The sequence below is a fragment of the Saccostrea echinata genome, unplaced genomic scaffold (assembly GCF_033153115.1).
Source record: "Saccostrea echinata isolate AGI-Se365-2 ecotype Australia unplaced genomic scaffold, CSIRO_AGI_Sech_v1 ptg000033l, whole genome shotgun sequence".
NCBI classification, from domain to species: domain Eukaryota; kingdom Metazoa; phylum Mollusca; class Bivalvia; order Ostreida; family Ostreidae; genus Saccostrea; species Saccostrea echinata.
This window is the reverse complement of record NW_026889782.1, coordinates 28638501-28654433: the sequence shown is the minus strand read 5'-3', so window position 1 is coordinate 28654433 and position 15933 is coordinate 28638501. Positions and strand designations below refer to the sequence as shown.

General features: G+C 31.8%; 2 protein-coding genes across 2 annotated transcripts; both read right to left on the bottom strand.

Annotated features, from left to right (window-relative positions):
• Window positions 1-749: 749 nt before the first annotated feature.
• LOC133198374 (protein IMPACT homolog) lies at window positions 750-1920 on the bottom strand. Its single transcript, XM_061334471.1, has 2 exons — window positions 1303-1920; window positions 750-1139 (listed from the first exon to the last, which is right to left on the bottom strand). The coding sequence occupies exons 1-2, from the start codon at window positions 1918-1920 to the stop codon at window positions 750-752; spliced, it is 1008 nt and encodes a 335-aa protein (XP_061190455.1).
• Window positions 1921-13524: 11604 nt separating this feature from the next.
• Window positions 13525-15561, bottom strand: LOC133198373 (uncharacterized). The gene has a single exon (XM_061334470.1). The coding sequence runs from the start codon at window positions 15559-15561 to the stop codon at window positions 13525-13527; it is 2037 nt and encodes a 678-aa protein (XP_061190454.1).
• Window positions 15562-15933: the final 372 nt, after the last annotated feature.

The window sequence follows — 15933 nt, the reverse complement described above, 5'->3', positions numbered from 1 at the left end:
AAATTTCCTTCCTTATCTCTCTTATCTCTGTGGATTTTAAATTCAAAATTGTTGTTAAAAAGAATACTTACTCCTCGTGAATTAGATTTATATGAACTAAAATAGCACTTATAACCCCACTGAGCTTCTACAAATGGTTCAGTTTCATAGGTAAAATGTGTATCTTGCAGACATAAAATAGAGTTACACTTTTTTCTATAATAGTTAAGGACATCCTGTCGTTTCTGAGTAGTCGCTAGACCTTGGCAGTTCACCGTTACAATTTTTATATTATCACTCATCAACGAAAACTGATCTGTAAAACTTAGGCAGCCTCCAAACGAAATATTCAACTACATGACTATTGTATTCTCTCATAAACACACATTCACTCACAAATGTAAACAAAAAAGAAAAAAGACTGTATAAACAAAACAAAAAGAAAAGAAAGAAAAAAGTATGTACCTGTACGAAACAAAGTTGCAAATGCATAGTTGAAAGAGTTTTAAAGATCGATAATCAGAGTATTTATTTTTATTTGTTTACCTTTAAAAGTTCAGTGCCAGTTTAATACCGGAAACACTTCTATGGTCGGTAATTGAAGAATCAGGAACGAACATAAACCTATTTTTCCCGAAATTTACACTATAAATAAGAAACGGATTCAGAGCAGAATTGCTCAATCCGGGAAAAAGAAAATGCAAAAACTAGTTCTACAACAAACTGTTTAAAAAAAAAATGTATTGCGGACACCTGAACACACTTTTAGTCTACAAAAGTTCTTTGAGGGCGTCAAATAACGCTTTCTCCATTATATCGAAGCGTTTCGGACCAAGATGCTTTCCCATCATGCGCGATATCACAACGGACACATTTGTCAAGTTTTGATCTTGCAGAATTTTAAGCATTTTCCTTCCAGCTCCAAATTCGCCGTCATCACAGTATCCGTCATGTATAGTCCCAGAATTGTCTTTAAAACGGTATACCAGTATATTGTGATTGGCACGCCCATAAACTGGATCCATGGAAATTTTCCTATAGAAGTTCCGAACTTTTGCATATGTCTCTACCTCAACTGCAGCTGCGCTAATTTGATTTCCTGATTCTGAGAGAGTGTTGGAGCGTTTAACTTCGATTTCCTCTAGCTTCTGCTGTTCTTTCTGGTCAATTTGTAAAATTTCTTCTGCTTTTGGTGTATTTACTTTATCTCGGTAAACAGACCCATTGGGAAAAAACAAGCTTGTCTCCAACAACTCTCGTTTTGATATTTTCACTCCAATATTTACTATTTAGTTCCACCAGCTTTTTACGCGTTTCATTTACTTGAACGGGTGACTGAGGTGTGATGTAGAACGGTAGTTGAACACCTTCATCTTTCTTTTTTCTCTGCTGCTTCAATATACGATCTTTATTCTCAAATCTCACCAACCGGCCTGTTATAGTTCGGGGCTTACCTCCTTGCCTTCTGTCACCCGCATTCCTATGGATATTAGCAAACTCTATTCCTTCTATTTCTAGATTTTCATGAAGCAGGCGGGGAATTTTGCTGAATAGATCTTCTCCTTCTTCTTCTTCCAGGTTATGTATAAGGATATTGTTTTTCATGGATCGTCCCTTTAGATCAATAATTTCCTTTTCTTGTTCTGTGACTCTTCTTTCAAGTCTGATTACAACAGATTTTAGCATTTCAATATCCTTACGTAGGGATGCATTTTCAGATTTTAGACTGTCTATCTCCGCTATACTGTCTTCTTGTTGTTTTGCAATGAATTGTATCTTGTCTTCAAACCCATCCTGTTCCCATAGATCAGCCTTAATATCACCCACGGCTTGTGACAAACTTGCTAAAGTTTTGAACGGATCCGTTATTTGCTCAGGGCAAGGAGCGAACGGTACACTAAATGGGTTTAAAGGCCCAAAGTTAGCAGAGGGGAACGGCATTTTTTCGCCCCCCTTAGACTCTGGCTTTCTTTTTTGTGATTTCAACTCACGACTAGACATATTTCATACGCAGTAATATACACAGTAATTTACAAAAACTCCAAAATACGCAGTTACTTACACAAAAAAGTTTCAAAAGGTCCAGCTCAATGTTATTAGTAAGATGTCCGCTCTTTTTTTTGGCACTTTGATACTCTTAACTCTGATTTTGATCTATTTTCTTCCTACTAGCAAAGCATGACCGCCATGGTCAATTGTCACGTGAGGATCCAAGACTATCATGTTTGATATAATTGTCTTATAGACCGACAAAAATGTTTTAAGAAAGGGGGACTCACATACTAATGAAGCGCATTCACTACTGGACGAAAAAAGTGCTGAGAATCCCAAATTTTACTGATAATTACTGATACGGTGCTGTTCTTGCTGATAAATACTGATATTTACTGTTATTATTACTGTCGTTGTTGATAATTTTAGTTGTTTCTGATAAATACTGATAATTACTGTCGTCTTTACTGTGGAGTCTGATAAAAACTGATAAATACTGTTGATGTGCTGTCGATGCTGAGATTTACTGATAATTACTGTGGTCTTTGTTCTTAAGCTGGGAAGGGACTAAAATAGCCTAAGAAATGATTATTTGTTTTAAAGAAAGTATTTTATCAACAAATTCATTACAGTATTCTAACAAAAAAAAATTATTCTAGGAAAAAAAGTTACATTTATTTTTTTTTTCTTATTTCATGTATTAATTTTATTATAATCATTTTTACATCATAATGTTAAAATTAGATCATAAATGTTTGTGTTTTTCTTTACCTTTATATTTCTCCTTTCACAAAGTTTTCAATATCTGCGGAAAATAATAATTGTGTTGTTATTGCAGTGGTTTTTCTCCCCAAGTACTTTTTAAAACAAGTTTTTATTTTTAAAGGTTAAAAAAAATCCCATCTCATATTTCCACGTGTATTTGTATTGTCATCAAAAGCTTTTAGAGGACATCTTTAATATAGTCAATGGTTGTTATTGTCAATTTATTTTTTCGTGTGGAGAACTGAACATGTATGAGCTCTATAAGTTGAGACCCCCCCCCCCCCCACCTCTATTTACATACAACTCTCATTTTAAGAAGACACTTTAGCCAGTGTTAAATATATCTCACAAAAAATCTATTCTGATTTTATGTTGTGTACACTATGTCCTTATATTGAAGAATGTAACAGGTTTAAATAATAAAAATAAAACATCTTTAATTTGTAGAATAATCTCTTTTATATACATAATAGCCAGTGCGCTCTAGTTCTCTGATAAAGTCCTCGATGCGAATTTGATATCATTGTGTGTATCGACGCTTTCTATTTTTCGTTTTTTTTTTTAAATTTTAATTGTTAAGCCATCAGTACAGTATAAATCTTATGCAGTGTGATTTTCAATCAATGAAATACACGTCTTTCTTTAATTCTTTGTTAATGGTACATAAATCTGCGTTAGGTCTATGGACATACGCCAGTATCAGGGAGATCAATAAATAACTGCTTATACATGTTAAACGCGGTCAGTCAGTTAAAAAAAAAACAAAATAAAATAAAACAAATCTTGAAGTTACTTTCGTCCATTAATGCCGTCTAGCTAAATTGCTGTTCTGCAACACACATGTCAACCACGTGTAAAAGTTCTACTTTCGTTTTGAGAATCGGGTCAATTATTCCCAGCAGGCATTTCAACGTTGATTCAACGTTGAATCAACGTTGCACTTCAACGTTGAATCAACGTTGAATTTTGGTTGCATATGAAAGTTGAGGCAACGTTGGGACATCAACGTTGTTTCAACGTCAATTTTCAACGTTGAATAGACGTTGAAAATGGCTTGAACTTTGGTTGATGTATAGTTGAATTTTGGTTGCAAATGAAAGTTGAGGCAACGTTGAAACTTCAACGTTGTTTCAACGTCAAATATCAACATTGAAAAAAGGTTGAACATTGCTTGAAATTAGGTTGACATTTGGTTGAAATTTTTTGGTTGTACAAATGTTGATATTTGGTTGAAATCACGTTGAATTCATATTGAGTTTTGCTTTATAAACAAATACATTTCACATTCTAATAAAAGTTTTTATTCAAGTTGCGAAATATGTAAGTTTTAATTCTGTATTAAGATTCTAAGTGAATTTATTTTAAACTGCATTTTAGAAAATAAACATAAATCCAGGATCCAATCATCGAATCTCAAAAATCACTGTTTAACAAAATTTATCTTCCTAGTGAAAAGGGGGTCACAGTAAACATATCCAGGTTCATCATATCATGCATCTGTCTAAAACTAAGTTCCACGAAGTGGCGGATCCATTGATTTTAAATCACGCGCAAAGTTACATGTAAGTCCCACAGAATGACTCGTCGGTCGGAAAGAAATGAACAGGAAGCTCCATCCTCTGTTTCAAAGCCTATTAACAAAAGAGATAATGATGTGAAAGTCATTTATTTGAAAACATGTTATTTCAAATGATAAAAATATACATGAATAATTTAAAAAAAAAAAAAAAAAAAAAAAAAAAAAAAAAAAGAGAGACAAAAGTACATGTTCTTATTCTTGGAATTAATGAAAAGAATTATATTTGTCGTCGTGTTAAAATTCATAACAGTATGACTATAAATAATTATTACTGAAGAAAAATGTAAAAAAAAAAAAAAAAAAAAAAAAAAAAAAAAAAAAAAATGGAGGTGTACATACAAAATGTTGCATTCCTTTGTAATTTTCACGGGCGAAGGATGTGATACAATCATGGCATCAATTACGTCTCAAAATCCAGTGGTTGATGAAATCTTATGGCCAACTGCAATTAAATTGTATATTATATTTTAATTTCATGTGCAAATGAATATCAACAAAACACATAAATACACGAACTATGGATGTGCATTTCACACAGATTAATTTAAACAATATTTTATTATGTATAATCATAATAGGATTGGACAGTAGACACTGCCTATATATATTAGTCCTCCCCTTAATGCAAGGTTAAATACAAGTACAGGTAAATATTAGTTACATACAGGTATCATTGAAAAAAATAAATATATACACATGTGTATATTCAAAAGAAATTTATAAAATAAGACAAAATAAATAGAAGAAAATTAATTATAAGTGAGCTGATGATACAATATATGTTTGCAGTGTATAAATGTGAAAGTAAATAGATGTTGGTTCAATTAAAAAAAAAATAGAAGAGAAAAATATCATGCAAATCTCTTTGAAGATATAATAAATTCAAGAACAAGTTTAAGTACTGCAATATTTTGGTTGTAAGTAAGGTTATATATTGTCTCCATTCAAAATAAGTTGTAAGGATAAAGGAATTGGCAATTGCAAAGTATTAAAGTTTTGCACGCAGATTTCCAATATGCTTACAAAACAAGAATAAAATGATGTATGGGTACTAGAAAATCTAAAATTTCTTCTAAATCCATGAAAAGGAAATTGTACTTACTGAGCAGAAGTTGATAATCCAGCCTTAATCCTTGTGCATGGCTTGTAAAATACATTATATATGAACAGCAAGATGACGCGCAATTCTTGTCCATCAGTTGAATTCAAAATTTGACCTAGATAAGCTGCTGCAAACAACTACTCTGTATCGCTGCCCAGCAAGAAAATTACATAACAAGGTTATCATGACACTGAAACTACCAGCTAAGCTAGAACCACTCCTTATCTGAAGCCTTGAAGATAAATTTGGGGAGTGGATCTTAATTAATGTAAACTGACCGGGGTCAATTGTTAGTGTGTAAATTGTTAAACTCTTTTTTAACGTGTTTATTTTAATGTTTTTATATGTGATAAGAAAGATTATAGTTATACATGTATATCTAATACAGTTTACTTTTGTTCTTTCATAAATGCAACAAAAGCACAATCTAATAAAAATCAGACTTCTTAGATCCGCCCCGTATACATTCTGTGCAGAGTATACGGCGCAGATCTAAGTCTAATTTTAATTAGATTACATTAATTTGGAATAAATTATTACTTTTATTAATTCTACAGTAACATGGAATTACAATGAAGTATTAGATAAAGATGTCATTATTTTAAAAAAAGCTTATATTAAGCATTAAAAAGTTTCTTTTTTTCATTTATGCAAAAACACTGCATTCACAATTAATTTACAAATTAACTTTTTTGAAACATGCAATTACAGTGAAGAGTTGAATGTAGATGTCATACTTCATATTAACTCATATTAAACATTTAATTCATTACAGTACTGTAAGCACAATTCTTTTGAATGAAATTTAAAATTAATTCATAATACATTTCATTTGTTGTGAATAATCATGATATTTTCTAACAATGCATATATATAGCAAAAGATTACATTGATTTAGCGTTCAATAACCCTTACAATTTTGACCTTGAAAAATAAGGTGCTCATTACCCGTTGTTTCAACATTAAATTTCCCTCACTTTTCAACGTTGAAAATATGTTGCATCCTCGACGTTGTTTCAACGTTGAAATATCAACGAACATTCAAAGTTGAAAATATGCTGCAAGGACGTGAAAATTCTCCAAACTCGAAAATCCTATTTCGGGGGGGGGGGGGGTAGGTTCCAACTTCTTTCAGTACCAAATTTTATTCATACACTACTACAAAACCCTTATTTGACTATTCTACAACAAAAAATGGGGAGGGGGGACCGGCCTTTAAATTAACATTTCAAATAGTGAAAAGGTCTTTGGAAAAAAAGAAGGGGGAGATGGTCCCCCCTGTTGCTACGTGCCTGTGCTGCATTTTAATATTGCTTCAACCTTAAAATAACAGCAAATATTAAACGTTGAAAATATGTTGAATCTTCAAAGTTGTTTCAACGTTGAAATATCGACGAACATTCTACGTTGAAAATATACTGCAGCTTCAACTTTGTTTCAACATTGAAATAACACCAAACATTCAACGTTGAAAATATGGTGACTCTTCAACGTTGTTTCAACGTTGAAATATCGACGAACATTCAACGTTGAAAATATGTTGCATCTTCAATGTTGTTTCAACGTTGTAAAAAGGTTAAGGATTCAACGTTGAAAATATGGTGAATCTTCAACGTTGTTTCAACGTTGAAATATCGACGAACATTCAACGTTGAAAATATGTTGCATCTTCAACGTTGTTTCAACGTTGTAAAAAGGTTAAGGATTCAACGTTGAAAATATGGTGAATCTTCAACGTTGTTTCAACGTTGAAATATCGACGAATATTCAACGTTGAAAATATGTTGCATCTACAACGTTGTTTCAACGTTGTAAAAAGGTTGAGGATTCAACGTTGAAACCTCAACGTTGAAACAACGTTGAACTATAGTTGCCCAACGTTGCAACTTATATTCCACCTACTTTCAACGTTGAAACAACGTTGCGTGCCTGCTGGGATTAGTACATTCTGTGTATCGTGCGACATGAATTTTGTAAAATTAGAAATAGTTTTGTATAGAGATTATAATGCTTTTTATTCCATTTTCTCCTTGTCGGAGACCTTTGTATAATCGAACAGTACAGGCTGGGCGCCTACCGATTCATGTTATTGTAGCACAAAAGGGGGGTGGGTGAAATACTGTTAACTTAAAACTGATACGCGCAAGGTTGATTCTTTAGTTTTATGTTTAATAAGTCATACATGTTATAATTACTTATTACATATTTTTTATATACATGAATAAAATTATTTTAGAGAATCAATGAACGATACCAAATTCAGAACTATAACATTTATTCATGAGTGCGATAAACAACGTCATGTTACTGTCATTCAAAATTCATAAAAGATTTTTTTTTCACGGATTCTGAGCGATGTGGAGTTTAATTCCCTGTTTCTGAATTGTAAACAGTTAATGCTAATATAATTTCAATAATTGCTTTCACTAAACCATCTATTTTTTTTTAATTTATATGTACATTTTGTATAATGTTTTAATTATAAGATGAAGTCAAATGTTCCGTATCAATTTCTCGTCTCCGTTTCACGGGTCCCAAACCATCGTTAACCGAGATTCAAAATTGAAAATACATGTAGCCCCCTCCCCGGGATTTTCTTTTAAATTTATCTCAAGCATGTCAAGAAATATGCATAAAACTAACAAATAAAATTAAATACTGAGCAAAGATAGATTTATGTGAATTAAAATAATTATTGAATATTAAGTCTGTACAATGTATATGTATATAACTTCATTTCTTTTTATTATTTTAGTACTGCAATGTCCTATTTTGCTATTTAGTTTTTTTTTCAATTTTCAATTTTATTCGTCAACAAATTGAATATTACCGGATAATTTTTTTTCCGTGCGACCGTAAAGATTTAATTCCTGCTCAAAGAAGAAAGTACATGTACAGTGAAGGTAGTTTGTTTATTATGTACACCGGTGGCCGCAGACGAGGAACAATAGGTAATTAGTGCCCATTGTTACGCTGACCACTACAATTTACATGGAATATACAAGTTGTACCCCGTTCTACCCCGGGGTGGAAGACTTGTACACCACACAGCCAAATCAGAGACTGATCTTCGATTTTTGATCAATGAAGATCAATTTATTCCATGCAATTTTTGACTACACAAGATTAAAATCGATCAATTTGATCATATACATGTACTTTACTAAGTAAACATATTATATTACGTCTCATTTCTTATTTCACATTCCATAAAATTAAATTAATGAGATTTTAAAACTTATTGAATAAAAATGTTTCGTGTCATGAAATTTTAAGAGACCAACATCAAAATAACATAAACACATGTGTACCTTCGCTCTGACACTGGGGCTTCTGACCATGCAGTAATTTTTAATCTGCCCCCAATCTGCCGGTTGCACATGTTCATGTATGTATCGTGTACATGTAGATGTAGAAGAGATATTCTGGAAGAATCTAAAATGCCTACATTACGTTCAAATAAATGAATGAATGAATGAAGAGATAAATAAATAAATAAATAAATAATCTGTGCCTCCAGACTGAACATATTCACCTCTGTTTACATCTCTTTAATAAATTTAAAAATGCATAAAATTTCTAATTTTCGAGCAAATTTTCAAATATCTTGACAGAGACCAGAAAACCGAACATTTAAAAATGAAAAAAATAAATGTCTTTGAGAAAGAAAAAACAAAAATAGCTATATGAAAGGTCATCTTTAAAAAGAAAATGTCGTCCTCTCTTGACCAGTTGACGGAGTGAAACCGTGCGAATCAAAGTTTTCTAACCTGCAGGAAATATTTTTTATCCCGAATTTTTTTCCACCCATTAAGAACTATTTCTTATTATTGAAAAAAAAACATCACCGACCTCCCTACCCAAATATCTTGGAGTCGGGAGAGGGCGGCGATGAATCTTTTTAAAAGCTAGCCTTATTTTCTTTTTATTTACAGTACATTAATAAAATTCAATTTATCTTGCTTACAGATAAATTATACTATTTTCATAGATTGGTAGAAAACATTTGCTTAATATACGCGGAAAGTTTCATTTATTTATTGTCAACATTATCACAACCGTATTGTAGTAAATGAGATCAGCGTAATTTTTGTCTCTAGCAGAACATTTGAAGAAATATGAAAAGTCGTAATGATAATTTATGATTATAAGAAAGAAATAATTGAAGGTTTTTACAGCCCTCAGTTCTTCTTTAGCCCTTCCCAGCTTAAGATTAAAGACCACAGTAATTATCAGTAAATCTCAGCATCGACAGCACATCAACAGTATTTATCAGTATTTATCAGACTCCACAGTAAAGACGACAGTAATTATCAGTATTTATCAGAAACAACTAAAATTATCAACAACGACAGTAATAATAACAGTAAATATCAGTATTTATCAGCAAGAACAGCACCGTATCAGTAATTATCAAACATTATCAGTAAAATTTGGGATTCTCAGCACATTTTTCGTTCAGTAGTGATTGAAATATAGCGCTTGCTAACTATGGTTTGATGTTAACAAAGGAGAGTACTTATTAAAACACAAGTAATTTGGAGATAAATCAACAGAAAAATAAAGCTCAAAGTCTTAAAGACTAAAAATTTCTTATTCAATGAAGTAAAAATAAAAATTACATTCTATCTTTCTCGTCGATATTTTTTTTTCAACGTTTTTTTCCGTTTAACTGTCATTTTCTTATGCCTTTATCCATAATTCATTTAAGGATTTCTACTTCTATCAAACGGACACGTTATAAAGATATCTTTTAGGATTTCTCTATTAATTATACCATGTTCTTTAAATTCGTCCCGTTTTAAATTTTTTTTCTAAAATTTTGCCCACCTGTAAGTAGGGCGAAAGGGGCGAAAATTTCCCCCTACTAGGTAAGAGCAAGTGAGTTGTCAAAAAACTTAAGTGAAACACACAAGGAGTTTTCTGTTGATTAATATGAACTACGAACTGAATATATTTTTGATTTTTTTCCTTGATATTTGCAGTTTATGTTCAGTGGAGGGAATATAATTAATGCTGCTGAAAATATAAGAGGCAATGAATTAATTTTCTAGAGTTGAAGTTTCACTGCCGAAATTTGAGGAAACTAAATGTTAGAAAAGTTCGGGGACAATTTCTTTTGCGAGCCCGCTATTTGCATGAAACCAGTAAAACTCTGCGGATAAATACTATACGTATTTTCCAATATATTTGCAAAGATTTGGTGTATACCGATGATCCGTAGTATTAAAATTTACATCAATATTAACTAGAAAAACATGCTTCACATAGCATGTCACATTTTTGCACCTTAAAGGTGCTTAGACACAGATTTGAACTTAATATTTTCTCAAATATTCTGTATAATATCTTGACTTATATATTGCTATAGCATTTCACACGAAAATATAATTAAAAACTTATTTTATCTGGAAATTATTGGAACTACGAATTCCGGGACGCATTTGATTACCACATCTTTGCACTTACCAAATTTTAACTTTATCCTTAATATTTAAGAAAAGGAGCGATTTTGTTATGTATTAATGAAAAATATTACATCTATAATCCATAAAATTCAGAGAGGAAATGTTCGAAAGCAAAACCAACTCACCAGTATTGTCAGTCCGTGCACTGTGATGTGTACAGAGTTTAACAAATTGAACACATCCGTGAAACGTAAACTTTTTTGTAAACAGGGCACGAACTCTGTTATTGTTAATGTTTACGATTCACCGGGTGTGTTCAATTGTTAAAGTCTGCACATACCACTGAGCACGGACTTACAATACTGTGAGTGTGTTTTGCTTTCGAACATTTCTACTCTGAATTTTCTGGGTTAAAGTTTTAATATTTTTCATTAATATACAACAAAATTGTCACTTTTCTTAAGTACTTAGAATTAAAATTAAAATATGTGAAAGCGCAAGGATGTGTCAATCCAACGCGTCCCGAAATTCGAAGTTTTAATCACTTCGAGATGAAATAAGATTTTTATTATATTTTAGTATGAATTGCTATAGCAAAATATAAGTCATGAAATTATAAAGAAAATTTGAGAAAATATTAACTTCAAATCTGTGTCCAAGCACCATTAACATTACAAAGACATTTTTTAAAATTAAATATTGCACTGTTGAAGCACATAAGAATTAGACAATTCACCTGTCGCTTCAATATTCATCAAAAGTCATTTGGAGAAAGTTTGAATTTATATGTAATTGAAGGGGTAAAACTGTTTTATTGCTAATAATACATGATTAATGTGTAAAAAAAAAAGTCAAGAATGTCACCGTCATTGAACGTCTATGAGCACCAATCTATCAAAAATAAATAAATAAATAAATAAATATATTCAGACAGGAAAATGCTCGAAAGTGACTAAAATCTTTTTAGATGCCGCTAGGGAATACCTATACCTATTCGGGACCAAAGTTTTAAAATGGAAGTAACTTTGTTAGAATGAAATGACTTGCATTAATGAAGATCAACTCCTGCGATACCCATATACCACGCTTATGGAATGGACGTTGAGCCTATGGATTTTGCATCGTTTCAATACCTATCGCTTAGACGCGTATATACTGATTTTAAGATCTCACTAATTTTCGATACGCCACAAAATACATTTTAAAAAAAAAGTCTTGATATTGTTATAGTTATTCAGTTTTTAATCAGGAAAAATGAATGAAAAGTCTTTAGAAATGAAAGAAAAAAGCCTTACAGGTATGGAATCAGGTTGTCATGTCACCTAACGTCAAGTGATTGTTCCTTGAACCCTAAGACCGCACAGTAAATATCATTGTTTATTTTCAAAATTTTACTACACAGACCCGTGTAAAACACAAGATTAGAGTTTAATCAGACATACGTCATTCTTTAACATGCACAATTAATTTTCCGTAAATTAATGTGTCCGCGAACTTTCCTAACAACCTTCGTATGCTTTAAGTTCCTGCAGAGTTTCTTTTGTGCTTTAGTGTTTCTGTGGTGTTTTTCTCTCCAGTATATATGAAAAAACACGAATATACATGTTTAATTCCTCTGTATTTCTTTTCATTTTTTAATTCCTCATTGTTACATTTTAATACTATATATTTCAATTAATGAAAAAAGACTTCAGGAATGTTCCACATAAAAAAAATCCTTCAGAAAGCAAAACGATGATTTAATTTTTTAATTTCTTCAATCGTCAATATGAAACGGGTTTGAAGTAGAAAAATTACAATAATGTTCACTTAATAATGTAAAATATAATAAATGTAAAGGTTGCTAGCCTTTTTCAAATATTAGTAACGCATAAACGAAAGTATATATATCTGCATTATTTTATTTTTGGTGCACGACATCAATTTCAGATCGCCTACAACTGATTCCTCATTGACATCATTGTAAAACTGAACGTTTCAAAACAATAATTTGTTTAGGTTGTGTGTATCAGGGATACTTTTTTAATGTATAAATGTAATTTAAAAATCATGAATGAAAAAAACACAAGTAAGAGTCACTGCCCTTTAACCTTTCTTCAAAGAAAAAAAAAATTAATTTAAGTTTCTTTTTTTGTAATTATGACATTATTTGTACGGGGTACGATATTGAATTAATGAAAGATTTTGCACAAAAATATAATGTGACATGAGTGTAGAAATACCCTAAATAAAAAGGTTTCATGGGATGGATTGTATTTATATTATTTTAAAGTGTTACATTACGTGCATTACAAATGAAATATAATATTAAAAGTTGAATTCAAAGACCTTAATGTTTAGGATTAAATATGCAAAAAAGCGGGTATTGATCAGCACCTAAAACTAAGTCTAACTTTCCTGTTATGATAAATCTAACAAGGAACAACTTAAAAACCCAATCTCTTTTTTTTTTTGTTTTAGTCATGAACAATGTAATCAGGTAGTACATGTAAAGTATTTTTAATGAAAGTATACAGTAAGTACAAGTAAAAATACCAGAAAAATACCAGATATGAAAAAATAAAATATGAAAGAAGTGTTACACATTCTTACAATAACCTATTGTAAGAAAATTTCAGGTTAATAAAAATAGATGTACAAGGAATTTTCAAGTGACAAAAATAAAACAAACAATTGTCATTTTAATTTCTTCCAACAACTCAGTATTGCATAGCTTCATGATGAAGTGTGTTCATTCTTATCAGGGTTGCTTCCGGAATTTTGTGAATGGGATATTGTTGTAATGAATATTGATAGGATTGCAGAGATCCTAAATAGTCTCCAGTGATTTGTTGACAGTTTCCCAATATTTGCCATGAAATATCTCTGATTGGAGTAGGTACATTCAAATCGTCATCATAAAGCAGCAGACTATTAAGATCCTGTAGAGATTGTTGTGACCTGACTGTGTCACCTAGTCTATGATAATTCAGTATAAACAACATGTGTAACATCACAAGAGGCGGGATAAATAATCCAGTCCAGCCATTATTGTTACTGATCTTCTGTTCTAATACTAGTTCATGAATGTAAGTAATCTTGTTGTTTAACTTGATGTCAAACACAAGAGCTCTCCTAATTTTTTTATCTAGAGAAATACATGCCATGCAGTGTTCATACATACCTATATTTACATTACCTCTATACACAATATAAGGGACTGACATTCTCTCCTGTGCTTTCTGTAAACAACTGAGGGAATATTCATACCTACGTGTTCTGTAGAAGTAAATGCAAAGATACAGAATGTCTGACACACAACCCATTGTAGATGACAGTTTTAACATTGCGGTTACTTTACTGGTATAGTAATAAACAGTACGATTTTTAGTCGGAGATGTAGTGTCCTGTATGGATAGGGCAGTGTTCCTTAATAAACCTGATGTCATGCATTGTAATGTAACTGCCTGATACGGTGTCAGCTTCTGCTTCATCAATCTCTTTATTTGATTCATGTAAACTGCAAGGTCCTTACAACTACAGAATGTTTCTGATAAATTTACTTCTTCAAAGAAACTGATATCTAACTTGATGCTTTTTGTAATACTGCTCTCGTCTGTACGGACTCTTAATGTTCTGTTTAAAATTGCCTTAGTGAGGTAAGGTCTCAGGGTGTCACTTTTTAGTAGACATGATATCCCCTTACAATAAAAATCATACAACTGACTGAACAATGAAGTTTGTACAGAACCGGTTACTTTCACTCTAAACATGTTGTTTTCTGGAATAAAAAAGTTTGGACATTCTCCAATACGAACCCAGTGTATTAATAATTTAACGCATTTCCAGAAACAAGGCAGTAAGTTATTAGGTGTCCAAGTCAAGGAATTATTACATTGAATTCTCCAAAATAAAATTGTTTTGATGAAGTATGAGCAAAGAACTGGATTATTGTTTTGATAATTGATTACTTCCTTTAAAAAAATTTTTAAAAGACCATAACACAAAAACTGACAGTGATTCATTGAATACACAAGTTTTTGTTCTGCTTGAGAGAATGATATTCTCCATTCTTCTCCAATTTCAGGTATGCTGCCGATAGGAACAACATGGAAACCACCGCTTAAAATATCATATAGAACGCTCTCTGATGGCCAGCCTTGTTGACGACATCTCTGTATCCAGGGGTCAGCTGTTGTCGGCCAGTGGTGTGACCGAAGGCAGATCAAAATATCTGCTTCGTAACCTAGTTCTTTGATATTAGATGAGCAGGGTCCATGAGGAACGGATGAAGCGAATATGGGATGCCTGTTCTGGAGGTATTTCAAAACGTTAAAGCGGAATAATGCACTAGAAATATAAATTTCGGTATTTTTAGATACACAGGAGGATCTTATATTTGCATTATTTGAGGGACTAAGCAGATTGAGTCTGGTGAATCCCGGTGGTAGATCATCAAACTCCGTCAGAATCACAGTTTGTTGTGGGATACGGTAGAGACTGATCTGAGAAAGATCACAGATTAGCTTGTGGTTGGAAATGCAAAACATCATATCATCATCTGAAGTTTTCAGTCTGAATCCCTCGCGCTTACTTCCACTCTTAATCTTTTTAAATCCCGTCCTGATATCCATAGGTTTCATTAGAACCTCTTTAGTGTCGTCTACCTCTCTTCTGAACCTCACTTCTGTAGGAGTCCCTACCTCATCACACAATCCCACATACACAGCCTCTGATAGTCGAGGTATGTGATCCATTACAATAGAATTACAATTATTTAGTTGCAAATTTCTGAAAAAGTGATAATACTTCATTTACACTCGAATCATTATGTCACTTCCCTTAATATCATTTTGACATTGATGAGAAATGTTATCTTATCTACAGTATATCTGTAGTATATTTTATGAAGCAGATTTTCAAAGGTCATAACAAGGCCATGCCAAGATAACAGTATAAATCTATCATTTTACAATAAAAAAAAAATTAGATATATTGTAAAATAAAAAAAGATGTAATGGTATACAAACCATATCTGTATATTCTGAAGGAGGCTTTACAAGATATATTTATCAGATGGAAAATCCATCATTTGTACTTTCGGTTTGTGTATTTACCTGTACTCTATT

Coding starts and splice junctions, on each gene's coding strand:
- LOC133198374 (XM_061334471.1), bottom strand. CDS start 1,920: ATGCCGTTCCCCTCTGCTAACTTTGGGCCTTTAAACCCATTTAGTGTA. Junction 1,140..1,302: donor CACCTCAGTCACCCGTTCAA/GTAAATGAAACG, acceptor CAAATTGACCAG/AAAGAACAGCAGAAGCTAGA.
- LOC133198373 (XM_061334470.1), bottom strand. CDS start 15,561: ATGGATCACATACCTCGACTATCAGAGGCTGTGTATGTGGGATTGTGT.